At 33.1% G+C, this 14,211-nt stretch overlaps 1 protein-coding gene across 2 annotated transcripts in view; it reads left to right on the top strand.

The window, feature by feature from the left end:
• LOC136977061 (T-box transcription factor TBX20-like) overlaps positions 1-5,154 on the top strand; it is a 35,810-nt gene extending 30,656 nt beyond the window's left edge. For both annotated transcript variants that reach the window (XM_067272499.1, XM_067272498.1), the window contains exons 6-7: positions 1,198-1,274; positions 3,936-5,154. In XM_067272499.1, the coding sequence (XP_067128600.1) occupies positions 1,198-1,274; positions 3,936-4,467 (609 nt within the window). In that variant the 3' untranslated portion in view covers positions 4,468-5,154. The remainder of the gene's footprint in view (positions 1-1,197; positions 1,275-3,935) is intronic.
• Positions 5,155-14,211: the final 9,057 nt, after the last annotated feature.

Genomic DNA, 14,211 nt, shown 5'->3' with positions numbered 1-14,211 from the left:
CTTAAGGTAGGATGACACATACCAGCATTGTGCGTGTGTTTCCCAAATTTTTCAGACTATAACATCCTTTTAGTGCATATATTCCTTATATATATATATATATATATATATATTTTTCTCCTTGTCTTCCAACATTCCTATCACCCCCTCAATGGGGTAGCACAAATTTGGGAATTGTTTTTTGTCTATGCAAATCATAACAGAAGAAATGTTATAAATTGTATTTTTTAATGATATTATTCAATAATATTCCTTTTTATTTATATTATATAATTTTTTCTTTCTAAACGGCTCTATTTAGTGCTTAGATATACAAAATATTGGATTGAAAACTTTTTTTTTTTTTTTGCCTTATTTCAGAGTTTTGGGCCATCCTTATTTGTTGTAACCCCTTTTAAATCGATTACTCTCCCATTTAATGTTAATTTTACCCCTATTTATTCTTCTTATTATTTTTACCCAAATTTTACTTCATTTAATATATTATCAACGTGTTTTCATCTCGTTCCTCTCTTAATATTTTACGCTTATATTAATTACCAACTTAACATTATTGCGATACACAGTTGGAGGCCTGATTTAAACTCATTAAGACCCTAAATTATAATATAAGAGGCCTTTTTTTTTACCAAATAGTAATAAGTTTACAAGCATAAGGCCCTAAGTCGTAGCATGTATAAGTCCGTCCCTGACCATAATATATATACAACACCACGTCTATTTAACCTTTAATAATATATAATACTTTATAATTTAAAAAATATATATATATTTAAATAATTTAAAATTTAAAAAAATACTATAAAAAGTGTCTCCATCTATCGGCGAAACATTTTTTAAAAATATATAAATTATTGTATATAATATATTAAAATGTTTATTATATAGATTTATATAAAAACCTATTTAAGAAAAAATTTTAAATATTAATTTAATTTAATTTACAAAGAAAAATTTGAATTTTACTTACATAAATGTTCATAGAAGCAGGTAAAAATATTTTCAGTTTTCATATAAGTTTTTAAGTATATTATTTTTAATAATTATTTTCTAAATATTTAAATGTTTTTTTTAGATAAAAAATTAAATTTTTTTATTTTTATTTATTTTTTTAAAAAATAAATTATAGCGTAAAAAGAAAAGGCTTTAAATAATACAACAAATGAAGTTATTTTTGTCAATTTTCCTTATTTTCAGATAACAAAACTGAAGATAGACAGCAACCCTTTTGCCAAAGGTTTTAGGGACTCATCACGTCTGACAGAACTCGAAAGGTGAGTGGCCAAACCAATGACACGAACTGCACGTGACACCGCGCAATTGTCCTATCAGCGTCGAGGTAGGCGTAACAGATGTACACTTATCTCCAACACAAAATGGCGTTCAATGAACTTAATAAAAATTTTATTATTATTTTAATTTTTTTTTTTTAATTCTGTTTAATAATAATAAACTTAATTGAAACAAAACAAAATTTCTACCATGTAAAATTAATTAATTATTATTTTTTTTTTATTTTAAATTTATTATTATAATTATTTATGAATTAATTTATATGAAACTTAATAAATAGGCTGTCAATTTTAAATCGTTCGTGAGGTGTGACGTGTCAAATTTTAAAAGAAGAAACAATGCAAATTAAATGAATATTTAGATTTTTTTTTTTTTTTTTATTTGGTTATGTTTTGTTGCATCTGATTGGTTCTTTCATCGTAGAAGGCATCTTAATTGCCATTTAAATCGAATTTTATACAAAAGAAAATACATTAATCCAGATTTATACGTAAATAAGCAGCTACATCTTAGGGGGTCATTCTTTTAAATATAGGGCCTAATCTATTATTATTCGGTGCAATAGAAAGGCCTCTTATGTATTAAAGGCCTTGTTTTTTTTTTGGAATTGTATGCAGGACCGGACATAGACTTATACTAAAATATAGGCCTTTAAGAGGGCTTTCCCGTATATGTAATAATAAATTTAAAAGCGTGTTACTTTTTTATTAGCTTATGCAAAAATTCGACCTGATTATAGGAGAATTTTAATGTAATTTTATCGATAAAGCTGAGGCCTACTAAAATAATTTATTATTATATTCGTATATTAAAAATGAATCAATAAAGTTTAATGTAATATCTTGGATTTATCGCGTGATAAAAGCGTGATACTAAGCTTTCCTGAAATTAGATTTCGTCTAATTTATCAGAGTTAAGAATCAAGGAAGATAATTTAGCAAATTTAGAGTTATTTAATATACAGTAGGCTACTTGTAAGGATGTAAAAGTAGTGTTCATTCATAAATAAGTTTACAAAGATCCTGTAATGAAGGCAATCCTGTCAAAACCTTCCCCTGTTAGTGAGCTTTCTCCTCTGAACTTTCTCAAAATTGTGTTTTTAGTTCAGGATTTAATCTTTTTTACGTATAAAATTCGTTATAAAATAATAAAAATTTTTATTTAGATTATAAATAATTTAACACGCGGAAAAGTATAAATTTCTTTTTTAACTTATTTCAAGTTGGAATTTAGATTAGAATTATATTATTTATTTATTTATTTTGAATCTTCTTCACTCCGAAACAATTTTCTCGTGTGGCGGATCTGAGATGAGATCACACCCGGCACATCCCATGTTATATTAATATATTTTTAGTATCCTCAGCACGCTTGTAGTAGAATAAACTCTTTGAAAATAAGGTGAACGAACTAGGACTTAACTGAATGAGAGAAAACAAGTTAATCTTTGAAAGGAGTCCGCTGCAAAGGATGGGGTGGACACGGCCTATTTCAGACTGTCCCCATCAGTGGAAGCAACCCGATCTCTCCTCGAGACACAAGCTCGAATAAAGTTACGCCGACAGCGATGCGGTAGGTCGAGATGAGGCGTTGAAAACTCGCTGACAGCAAAGACGTTGTAGCTATGGAAACCGTACACAGTTTTAGTTGGAAAAAAGGGGGGAAACACACGTCAGAAAAGTTAGGTTGCAAAGCGAGAAAGTTCCTTCTCGACTGAAAATTTAATATTAATAAACTGTTACTTTTTCGGTCGTTCCCACATAGTTTCCGTTCTTGACTAAACGTTCTTCTCCCATTTATAATTATCTCACCTTTGATGGTATCCCCACAGCTCACAACCCACGTCTTTTATAGTCCAGGCCGACAGTTAATGACCACCTTAGTCGAGCAACCTGTTTCTGGCCGGAGGTTGTTATTAAGCTCTCACGCCTGCGACCTCTCGCTTTGAAAACTTTAAGATGTAATCTGTACTGGATCACACCTACGGTCCGTCCCACCACTCACCTGCCCGAGACCGTGCAGTTCTTGCATAATGATTCTCGCTTGATTCTTAAACGACAAGATATGCTGGTGAGGTAAGGCGGAAGGTGTCAGAAACCCTGTAATCTCGACTTGTGCCGGTCGGTGGTTCTACACCCCCAGACGACATTGCTATCAATGATATTACACTAAACGATTGTCAGCTGATGACTGATGGCTAAATTCAATCCGCAGGTACCTACCTACCTGCCTACCTGCTTCAACACGTGGGGAAAGCTACCCCGTCTGCATTATTGCTGCACTCTATTTAAATCTCTCTTTTCTTAGTATGCAATTAGTGTCGAATTAATGAAAATTATTTTATTTTTTTTTCTAGATAATTCGGTAAGATATATGATTTTTTCTAACGCTCTATCGCCTGCTTAAACGTAATTGGTTGCCTCGTGTGATTTACAAATAGGTTTTTAGCTTTATTTGCCTTTCGAGGCCGCTCGAATGATGATCTAATCGAAAAAACACGTTAATTTAAAAAATTAAAATCCCACCTTGCCCCGGCTCGAATAAAATTAATCGTTAATTATCTTTATAATATTAATCATCACGTTGATTGTTGTAAAGCGTGAAGCTTTAATTTAGCAATTTTTTTCTCTATTTTTATGCAGAGAATCGATGGAGACTTTGATCACCGAGCACAATTATTTGTATTCTCCACTTCGAGCGTTCCTGGATCCCGAACGAGACGACATAAACAGCGCCCTGCTGAGAGAGAAAGCCGAACTGCTTGGTATTCCAAGGCCACCCTTTCTATGGCGGACATCTGCAGGCATCCCGTCGTCTTTCGGCCCCAACGATGCTTATTCAGCGCTACTATCATCGCAGCACAATCTCTATCAGATGAATTCAGCCAGAAGTAATCCACCACCTCTGACTTTAGCACCTCAGATGTGGCAACAATGGGCAGCTGCCGCATCACCAGCAGCACTAGCAGGACTGGGTCAATACGGAATGTTAAACATTTCTTCCTCATCTTGTCAACCCACTCACGTTTGTAGAACATCCGAAAGTACCCAGAATCTAGGACTGCATAGATATATGCCGTATTTTTATTCGACTAAGAAAGAAGGCACCTCACCACAGACTAATGGCATTGATATAGGAGGGTCATCAGAATTAACTCCCAGCACTTTGAGGTGAAGATAATTCTATGTTAGAACTCTGTAAGCACTGTCTTTCATTGTTCAAAGACCGTAGCTCAATTGTATAGTTATTCAACAAAACAATAATAGAACAGGGTGGTGTACAGATCGTAGTGCAAATAATTTATGGAGTTTGATGTCTAAATTCTTTCCGAAAAGAACTTGAAATTGGAGTAGCTAAGAGAGGGGAAAATGCTCAAAGAAAGCCAAAAATATTTGTGACTCTCTCGTAATATAATGAAAAGAAGAGAAAAGAAACATTCTCCACCACATATTTTCTAAAAATCGACATTCCAACTTTTATCATTCTTAGAAACTAATTTAGAATCCTTAAAAAATCAATTAAAAATACGTAGCCACATAGAAAACGGAAGCACTTCAACCATCCTTAGAAAGAAAACAAACACACAAAATGGTTTCACCGACGTCTTTAGTCGTTTTAGAATACCTTGTTAGTATTCATGTGATGTGTTTCACGGACATGAGATTGTATGAAAGATGTACAAAAAGAAAAAACAAAAAAAAAAAAAAATTCACCGATAGTTTATTTCCATTCTTGTATGCTGTGTATATTGAATAGTTTAATATGTAGGACATATGCGGTATATATTATAAATATGTGTATGTATGTATGTGTGTGCGTGCGTGTGACAATGCTGTACAATTAAATATTGTTTAAAATCAACATTGCGTTTATTTCATTTATAAAATACAGTACTCATATATAATATTTAGAAAGATCTTTAAACATTCAGCACCAAATTTTGGCGAGAAATAAACAAATATTTAAGTAAAAAATCCAGATAAAGTTAGATTTTATTCGATTTTTTTTAAAAATGTAAATAAATAAATAAAAATTAAATAATCGATATAATGTTTGCCCTTTCAATTTTGGGTTTCTTAATATCATAAATCCTCTTTAAGGTCTACCTTTTACTTAAATAAAAAAAAAATAAAAAAAAAATTTAAAAAATGAGATGAGCTGCTGATGAATAGCATCAATAAGCTTTTATTTAATTAAATCTTTCATACGCGATTTTTTAAAGATGCTTAATGTAAAAAAAGGATACCACCAGCATCATATAGTTATCAGCCATTCGGTAATCTTATCTAGACAGCTAATGGTTTACCTGGTTAGTGCGGAGTGGCTATCTGACCACAGCCTTAAGACATTACACAGGTGGTTGAGATTTCATCATTAATCACATCCTTGAGTGAAAAACGACGAGCAATTTGAAATTATAAACCTAGTTATCTATGTCTCACCACTTTATTTCAATAACCTGATAATGTAATGGATTGGTAGAAGCCAAGTACACGATCCTGATCGACGTACGATGACTTTTAATGAATTGCTGATTATGTTGATCGTATGCTACGGATTTAAAGTTTTGTTCGGCAAACCCAATATAGTTAGAGATAAGGAAAATTAATCTTTGTAAAAATCTTTTCGTGAGTTCAGGCCGAGCTACAATAATTAATCTATTCTCATTTACATCCAATATCCTATTGTTTATTCGTGTACACGCGGAGGCCTTTAAACTTTGCTTTATAAAAAAAGAAACGAAATTAATAATAAATATATTCTTGACAAGTTTTAAATGAATAAAGAATTATTATTTTTTTTTATCCTTAATCATTAAAATTTTTAAGCTGTTTATATGAATCTAAAAATAAGTTAAGTTTACATCTAATCAGCACTTGTATCATACGATAAATCATAAGTATATAACAATTCTACTTTATACTACTTAAATTAGTGAATGAAAATGTATGATTTATAGCTTCTTGTATTGGTAAACATAAACAGATAAAAATAACAGCATGTTTTCTTTAATTTTTATAAATAATGGCGCATTATAGAAAGTTGGCTTTAAGTAAACTAACGTTTCGAATAATTTCATTCAAGATAATTTAATTAATTCTAACGTATTTTGATATTATTAAATAATTTCGAACCAAATTGTTTTCAATGAAGAAGTGATTTCGAGTTAATCATTGGAGAAATAGAAGATTAGTGCAGCGTAAGGGGCCTATATTGTACAGACCAACAAGGCCCATTGCAGTAATACAGTATATAAGGGATCTTCATCTTCGCCCAGACCACGGAGGTCCCAAAGCGCTCGCAGCACGTGTCGAGAGGGGGAACTGGCGGTCACATTAAGTCTTGTTTGCGGTAGTACAGCTGCTGCCAACTCAATAGAAACGTGTTAGATCGAAGCCTTCGGATTTATGGTCTCATATATCTTCATCAAGTGTGGAGTGAGTCAGATCGCCGACGTCAAGTAGGACAGTTGCTCCTAGCAGCCGGACAATCTCCGGATCTTCAGTTTACCTTCCTCACAATCTTCTGTTAGGAAAACATCTCCTTACTAAAAATCGTATCTGGAAATTCTTTGATACAGAAATTGTTGAAAACAATTATTTATTAAGCGTATAAAATGCCTCCAGTTTCGTTAAAGGTTCGACGTCTACGGTGTAATTTATTGTTTAAATACGTTAAGTTCGTAGAATTTTACGCTTATGTGATTAAAGAATGTTAAGATATCGAAGAATTTTAATAGTAACAATTAAAAAGTTTAGAATATTTTATGCAATTTGAGTAAATTAAATCATTACATATTTCTAAACGAGAGATATTAAACCAGTTTTTGAGCATATTGACCGAAACTGTTTGTAAACTGTTGTCAAATCAATAGTCGAAGCACACCTAATATAAAATAATTTGTTTTCAGCTCGGTATCGATAAGATATTAATGTAATAAATCGTATAAAAAGTCTCAAATCACTAGCGATCTTGCCAATTGCTACATAAGTTTGTACACATTGCTTAGAGCACAGCCGTTGGCTTCTACATCATAGAAACGGTCGATTAGTGGTCGATAGTCAACTGTGATTGATTTGCCTTGTCTCGTTCATCGTTTCCTTTATACACGACCTACATTTTAAGTTCTCTGGCTTATAAGTAGCAATTTTCCTCTTTAAAATTATAAAATTAAGATCTAGATGAGAACGATAATGCACTCTCGTTTCGTAACAAGATTTCTAACGAGAAAAATTCGATAATATTTGCCTATAAGAATCGTCGGATAATGGATAGATCAAGCTAAAGTAGAAGAGCTTTTAGCCTAATGGATGCAACAATGTTAAACGTTATTAGTTTTGTTATACAAACTTTTATCAAATAACTGCTAAACCTTCATATGGAGCTTTTTTAAAGCTATCTGCGAAGCTTTATCACCGAGTATAAGTGCCTGTGATGTCATTTCTACGTTTACTCTTAACCACTATTAATTGCTCTCCATTAAGCTGTACAACTAATAAATTATGTATATATATATATATATACATATAATTAATGAACGTGTGCTGTTTAATAAATGATTATTTAAATAATAACGCTTGTTGAATGCTTAAAGCAAAAGGAAAGATAGCTTAATAAATTAAGTAGGAATGTAAAAAGGAGGGAAAAAATACGCATATAGTCGTGTAATTTAATTCCTAGGAGAGAAAAATAATCCTAACTGTATCTTTAAATCGGCGACTTCTGTGATTTTATTTTAAGTATGGCATTCTTTCGGTCTGTAAACAGTAGCTGGTTCTCCAACTGGTTGTAATCAAGTCATCAATGAGCTCTTTAATATTTTTAAGAGCTTTTTTTAATAAAAGAAAACTCTCTTATGACTAGCAACCGAATACTAACCATACCACAAAATCTCTCGGAGACAAAATGTAGAATTTCCTGTGTCTCAGCTATGCACAGATAAATAAAAACACAAATTTTATTCTATTTTTACGTAAGACATCCGTTCTCAGAGTCGTATCGTACGATTTCGGCATGGCGACTGACTGCACATGTTTCGTCCGACTTTTAGGAATTTCGGAGTCACATACCACTCGTCTCTCAACCTCGTGTGTGGCCTAAACATGATCCTAATTAAACATCGAAACAACATTCTAGCATTCTGCTGGCGGGGGAGGCACTGCGAGGGAAGAAAGACGTGTCCAGCACAAAAGTAGTTTGGTTTGTACCGGACATCGGTTCTGCTTTTCGTCACTACTTTTTGGTGACGACGTGGACCTGTTATCACCCTCGAATAGTTTTCTACCGATATCTATTTCCAAAGTCTACGATTTCTATAATCACACGGAATACTCCTCTTGTCTTCTCGGAAAACACAATCTTCTCGCATCATTAGCAAAGTTTTCATTGTAGCTCCTACCTCGAATACTTAAGATTCAACTGCAAATACTACACTATAAATTAGAATTTATTCTTCTAAATAGTGTAATTAAAACAAAAACTTTTATAGTTTAGAAAAGGTTAAAAATGTAATGTAAAATTTTCTTTCAAGCTTCTTAAATATTGCTTACGAAATGCATTCTACATCATCTTTCTAGCTTCTAAAGTATAAACTAAACCTATTTTTAAGCTTGTAAAATATAAATCTAGGCCTACCCCAAGCTATCGAAGTAGGCCTATAAATCTAATTCATGCCCGTAACTCCCAGAAGGCTATCTTTCTCGAGCTAAGCCTACTGTCAAATTCCACAGATAGGCCTCAAGCTCATAAATGCAACAAATAATCACGTCTGCAAACTTCTATAACGAGAAGAAACGTTACGTTTTGCACATCTCCGAGTCTTAAAAAAAAGAGAGAAAAAATTAAAATTCCATTTGTTCAACTCTTTGAAAAACGTAAGAATATTTTAAGTACCTTCATAGAATTGTTGATGGATTAAATATTTTGATCTTTAAAAATGCCGATAACACGAAAGTAATTTACCATAATCTTTGCCATTAACGATATTTCTCGAGTGAGGTTATTCAGTAGTTGTATAATTATTTAAGCTTCTCTCAATGATTCATGCCTCTTGCACGTCTTTTAATCTCATCTTCGACTTTTACGTCTGACATCTCGCACATCTACTTGTCATCATTAGTTAAGTCAAACGTACTTTTGTTTACCACCGACAACGCCAAGAAGAAAGGAGTCGAACGAAAGACGTTATCCAGTTTGGACCGAATTTACTCTTAAAAATCTCACGTAATATTCGAAGTGGCAACAACACACCATTAAATTCCCAGTACGGAAGGGATAAATTTCTACTTTGGGGGGAAAGGTTTTTTTCCCATGGTGTATAACAAGAAACACGTCGCGATTCATTAAGTTTGCGGGGTAAAAAGAAGACTAATGTAAAACAGATCCGATGTAATCCCACTAGCTTATTCTTCTCAGTGCAGGAGTGTATCTACACAAAAGTCAGTAGTTCGGTATAGCACGTAGCAACGACGTGACCAGCGTGATCGACGCGAAAAACTGCTTCCGACAAAAATATTTCCCATCAATATTTCAGCCGATCGGAGTGGAGACATCCATCAACAGAAGGTGGTCGGATTCGATCCTGTGATATCGAATGTAAATTGCCAGAACCGCTCGCTCGGCGGCAGGGACGGTTGGTTCCATTAGGAAAGCCAAACTTTATGTTATCCTCTGCGCTTTCACTCCCCTCTCACTCTTCCCCACTATCATGAAACTATAAAGCAGCCCGTAAAAAAAAAACACTTGGCCAATCGCTATTGGAAAAGAAGCTATCTGTCCGGAGAGGGGGGTGACGTTCCCCTCTGATTTGTCCCAGATGCACGTGCGAATGCAAAACTCCTCCCATCTATATGCATCTATCTATGCAGTATTTACCGCTCTAGCTGTGCTACTGGAAATGGAAAGTGCTTCGTACGAGAACAGTAGACACGTTTGCTGGGAATATTTTAAAACGATCCTCTTTTTTTATTTTTATTTTTATTCTTCTCCCCCCTTTTTTTTCTTTATCTTTTTCGATGTTATGACTTGATACAAGAGGCGTTGATTCTTCGATGTGTGCGTTACTGTTTTCTAAAATTGATGTTTTATTGATCTATTCTGTCGTGAAATATTATAATGCTGGCTGATTACTATTTTACATTTTCTTCTTTCTACTTCCACTTTCTCTTTTATTCCTCACCTTGTTGCTATTTTTGTATATACACACATACCGCATAACTTATATATCTGGCTACTTATTTTGTTATTCTTTCAGTAATATATTATTTAGTAAGCCGTTCGAAGATTAAAAATTGTTTTTTTAAATTATTGTTTGCTATGTAAAATATTGGAGTAATTTTTGGGAGAAAAAGTGGTAAAGTTTAACGCGTGGCTCCGGATAAGTTATTAACTGATTGAGTGTAAAAAATGTATTAAAATCACTCAAAACATAAAGGAAATTTTTACATAAAGGAGCGTGCTCCTTACCTTTACTTTACTCTATTTATAACTTGATACGCATAAAAATTAGTCGAATAAAACTCTCATTTTTTAAAATATTTCTTAATATTTCATGCTATGATTAATACAAGACTTAATATTTAAAGCTAAGTCTACTAATATATCCCTATTATTTTATATTTTTAAAGTGTTTTTACGTTATTAAAAATGTATCCGAAGTCGTTCGTTTGTTAATTAAATCGCTCATTTTCTTTAAATTAAATTAACTAGAAGCTGTAAAAATTAATTTATCTTAACAGGAAATTGAAAAAAGTATTTAAAAAATGAGTAATTTTCTATCTCTTCAAAAATGGCATCATTTAACGCTGTAATATATAGTCTACTTATCTAACTTATTAACGTAAATCGCTTAACTCGGTATATAAATAACATTTTCAAAGTAAACCCATTAGAAATACATAAAAAAAAAAAAAAAAATGTTATGTATTACTACTTAAAATATCGTAAGAATTTACTAATCTATAAAGATCTTTTTCAAGCCAATTATCAAAGAGGTAGCAGATTTCATAAAGAGAAAGATAACGCATCAGACATGTTTTATTGACTCAAAAATCCTGTGGTAATCCTTCAATCCCAAGCCGTTCTGTCCTTAAGAAGTAAAAACATACATTTAGAGCAGAACGACCTCCCACGGAGTCGGAAACCGAAGCTGAAACCATTTATTCTCCCTTGCTAGAGTTTCCCTATCTGTGTGTCAATCTAGTAATCATTAGCGAAGCCACACGACCAGCTTCCCAGAAGTTGCGGTTTTGCTAAATTATTTTTTATTTAAAAAAAAAAGTCATTCTGTGACCCTCTTTTTTCCCTCTTTATTACTTTTATAGATGCTTATAATTTTGTTTAAGACAAGAAATTCTTTGATTGAGTCCGTAGAACAGCTCTTTGTGCTTATGCAATATGGTGTCTTCTCCTCTCGACCCTCGTCTTTCGTCAAGTTTCTTAACTCCTGTATATATGTTCGGATATTCTGAGTATTGTGTTACATGTGAACGCCCTACAAGTGTTCAATGTACTGGTTACTGGTTAGAAGTGTAATTTGCAATAATTTATTGGATTTTAGACAAGTCTATTGTGCATTGTTTGTCGAGCATTTTGCTTCTTGTCTTTGCTTAAAATTTTCTATAAATTTTTTTAAAAAATTATCTTTCTATCGGATTAATTTCTTTATATTTTGTGTTTATGCTTGCGAGTTAATTATTATTTTTAATCATTTTTGTGCTGTTAAGAGTGTATTTTTAAACTCCACAAACTTCTACATTTGAGATGAGTTTCGTGATTCATTTTTAAAACATCATACTAAATTGATAGCTTTATAAATCGGTTTCGTGGAGAAAAGGGGAAAAAAATAAACTGTTATTAATATCAGGAAAGCATTATCGAGAGGAACCTATTCAAAAGGTAGACTTTTGAAAGGGGAGAGAAAACATGGGATAAACATTTGTCGCAGACAAACACCTTTGTCCTGACAGTAATTCTCATCAGCTACACTATCGACCAGTCCCTACTATGATTTATTGTGACGTAACAGCGGTTCTATTGTTAGGTCACAAGGCGTTGCGTGTATAGAGGGCATACTTCAGTCGTAGCAAAGGCAAGTTTCAATTAGGTACCATCGAGATAGCGTATTTGTGATGCTGGCGTGTGGCGCCCGATTTCTTTCCCTTTTACACCGAAGAAAAGGGGTTTCGACGAGACTTTCTAAATTAATAGCGCATTTTTTTTTCGATTGTAGAGATAACCAAAACCATTAGTCATTACTCTATTTATGATTGTAATGAATTTAAGGATTATAGAATGCCGAGGGGAGGGAGAAAAAAAAATGCTCATCTTACCCTTCTTCGAACTTCGACATTGAGTGTTATCATCTTAATGATCTGGAAATATTCACGGCAGAGAATAATAATCAAGGTGCATGCGTGACGCTATTTCGTGAAATTTCCGTGACGTGACCGGTGGGTGTGTCAATCGTATAACCATATTCGCAATGTAGCTGTCTACACGGTAGTCTGAACTAGGTCTATATATCATGTCATGTCGTCGCATAGAATCTGAAATCAAGGAGAAAATGTCTCCTTTTTCAATTGTTTAAAGAATAATATAATCAGCATGCAATGCTACACCTTGTTGTACGAGTGATTGAAATGCAATATCACGTTTAGTAACCGAACATGAATGACTGGGATATTTACAAGACAATAGAGTTTATGATTACTAGAATGGGCTACGTACTTGTAATATAACCCTACATCAAACATTATGCTGATAGCACTCGATAAATTCTCAACTATTTTCTATAATTTTCTTCGATTTGCAATTTAGATCAGTGGTCCCCCCCCAAAACACTATTTAATCCTAGAAAAATTGAATAAAGATGAGATGGAAAAATCGAACGTGGACAATTTTAGAAAGTTTTTCACTTCTCGAATAGGTAGAAGTAGACATTTTTACAAAATTAAGACCTCTCCCTCTTCTTCTCTCATATTAATTAAGCCGACTTGACCACCTGTTGGGACCGGAATAAAAGTTTATGGAATCAGGCCCTATAATTTTTCTCTTCCATCACACCACGCGTCTGACGTCACGTAAGTTAACCCCGAATGATTATTCATTAAATTAGCCAACCGTCTCGACTTCTTTTATAAGATCAAAGTGATAGATGGGAGGGAGTCACCTGGTACTCCTACGGTACTCACCTGTTGCCCGATATATCCAGGTGTACGCTGTTTACCGGTACATTTTAATCCAAATAATTACTACTTTACACTATTATCTATGAATAGAAATAGAGAGATCTTTTTTGTAACGCTTCGAAATACCCTTTTTTTTTCTTTTTCCTCCATTTTATTAACGTCTTAGACTCGAGTTTATTACGTAATTGTACCGCCATCTTCCTTTAATCCGCGATTATGTGGAAGAGGGGGAAGAAAAAAAATCATGAATTGCCGTAAAGAAGGACAGAGCCTACACGGCAACATCAGAGACATGTAAAGCAGTTTATAAGCAGGTGCTGGGAAATTGCCACTATGATAACGGGGTATGGCCGACAGCCAAAGATATATGAGGGGAAGGTCAAAATGGTTGACGTCTCCAATTCTCTTTACTGGTGCAGGTTACATTACCGACTCCATTCAAAAGATCCTCAACAATTTGTGAGAATTACGAGCATTTATAGATTTATAGATGCCCTGTCTCAAGTTATTTGCATTATTAAACAGCATAATTATCCTCTTATACTCCAGTTCGTTCTATAACACGCTAAACAATTTAGACTCTTTAAAAATTAATACATTTTTTAAGCAAATCTTCTAACAAAACACGAATTATTATTATTATTTTTTTTTGTTTAGACGACAGATAATTTATTTATAGATTATGAATATAAACTTATTAGTAGAATTGTGATTTTATAAAAAATTTAAA

Source organism: Centruroides vittatus, unplaced genomic scaffold (assembly GCF_030686945.1).
Source record: "Centruroides vittatus isolate TY-2023 unplaced genomic scaffold, ASM3068694v2 contig_439, whole genome shotgun sequence".
NCBI classification, from domain to species: domain Eukaryota; kingdom Metazoa; phylum Arthropoda; class Arachnida; order Scorpiones; family Buthidae; genus Centruroides; species Centruroides vittatus.
Note: the sequence above shows the minus strand (reverse complement) of the source record. Positions and strands in the feature narration are given on the sequence as shown.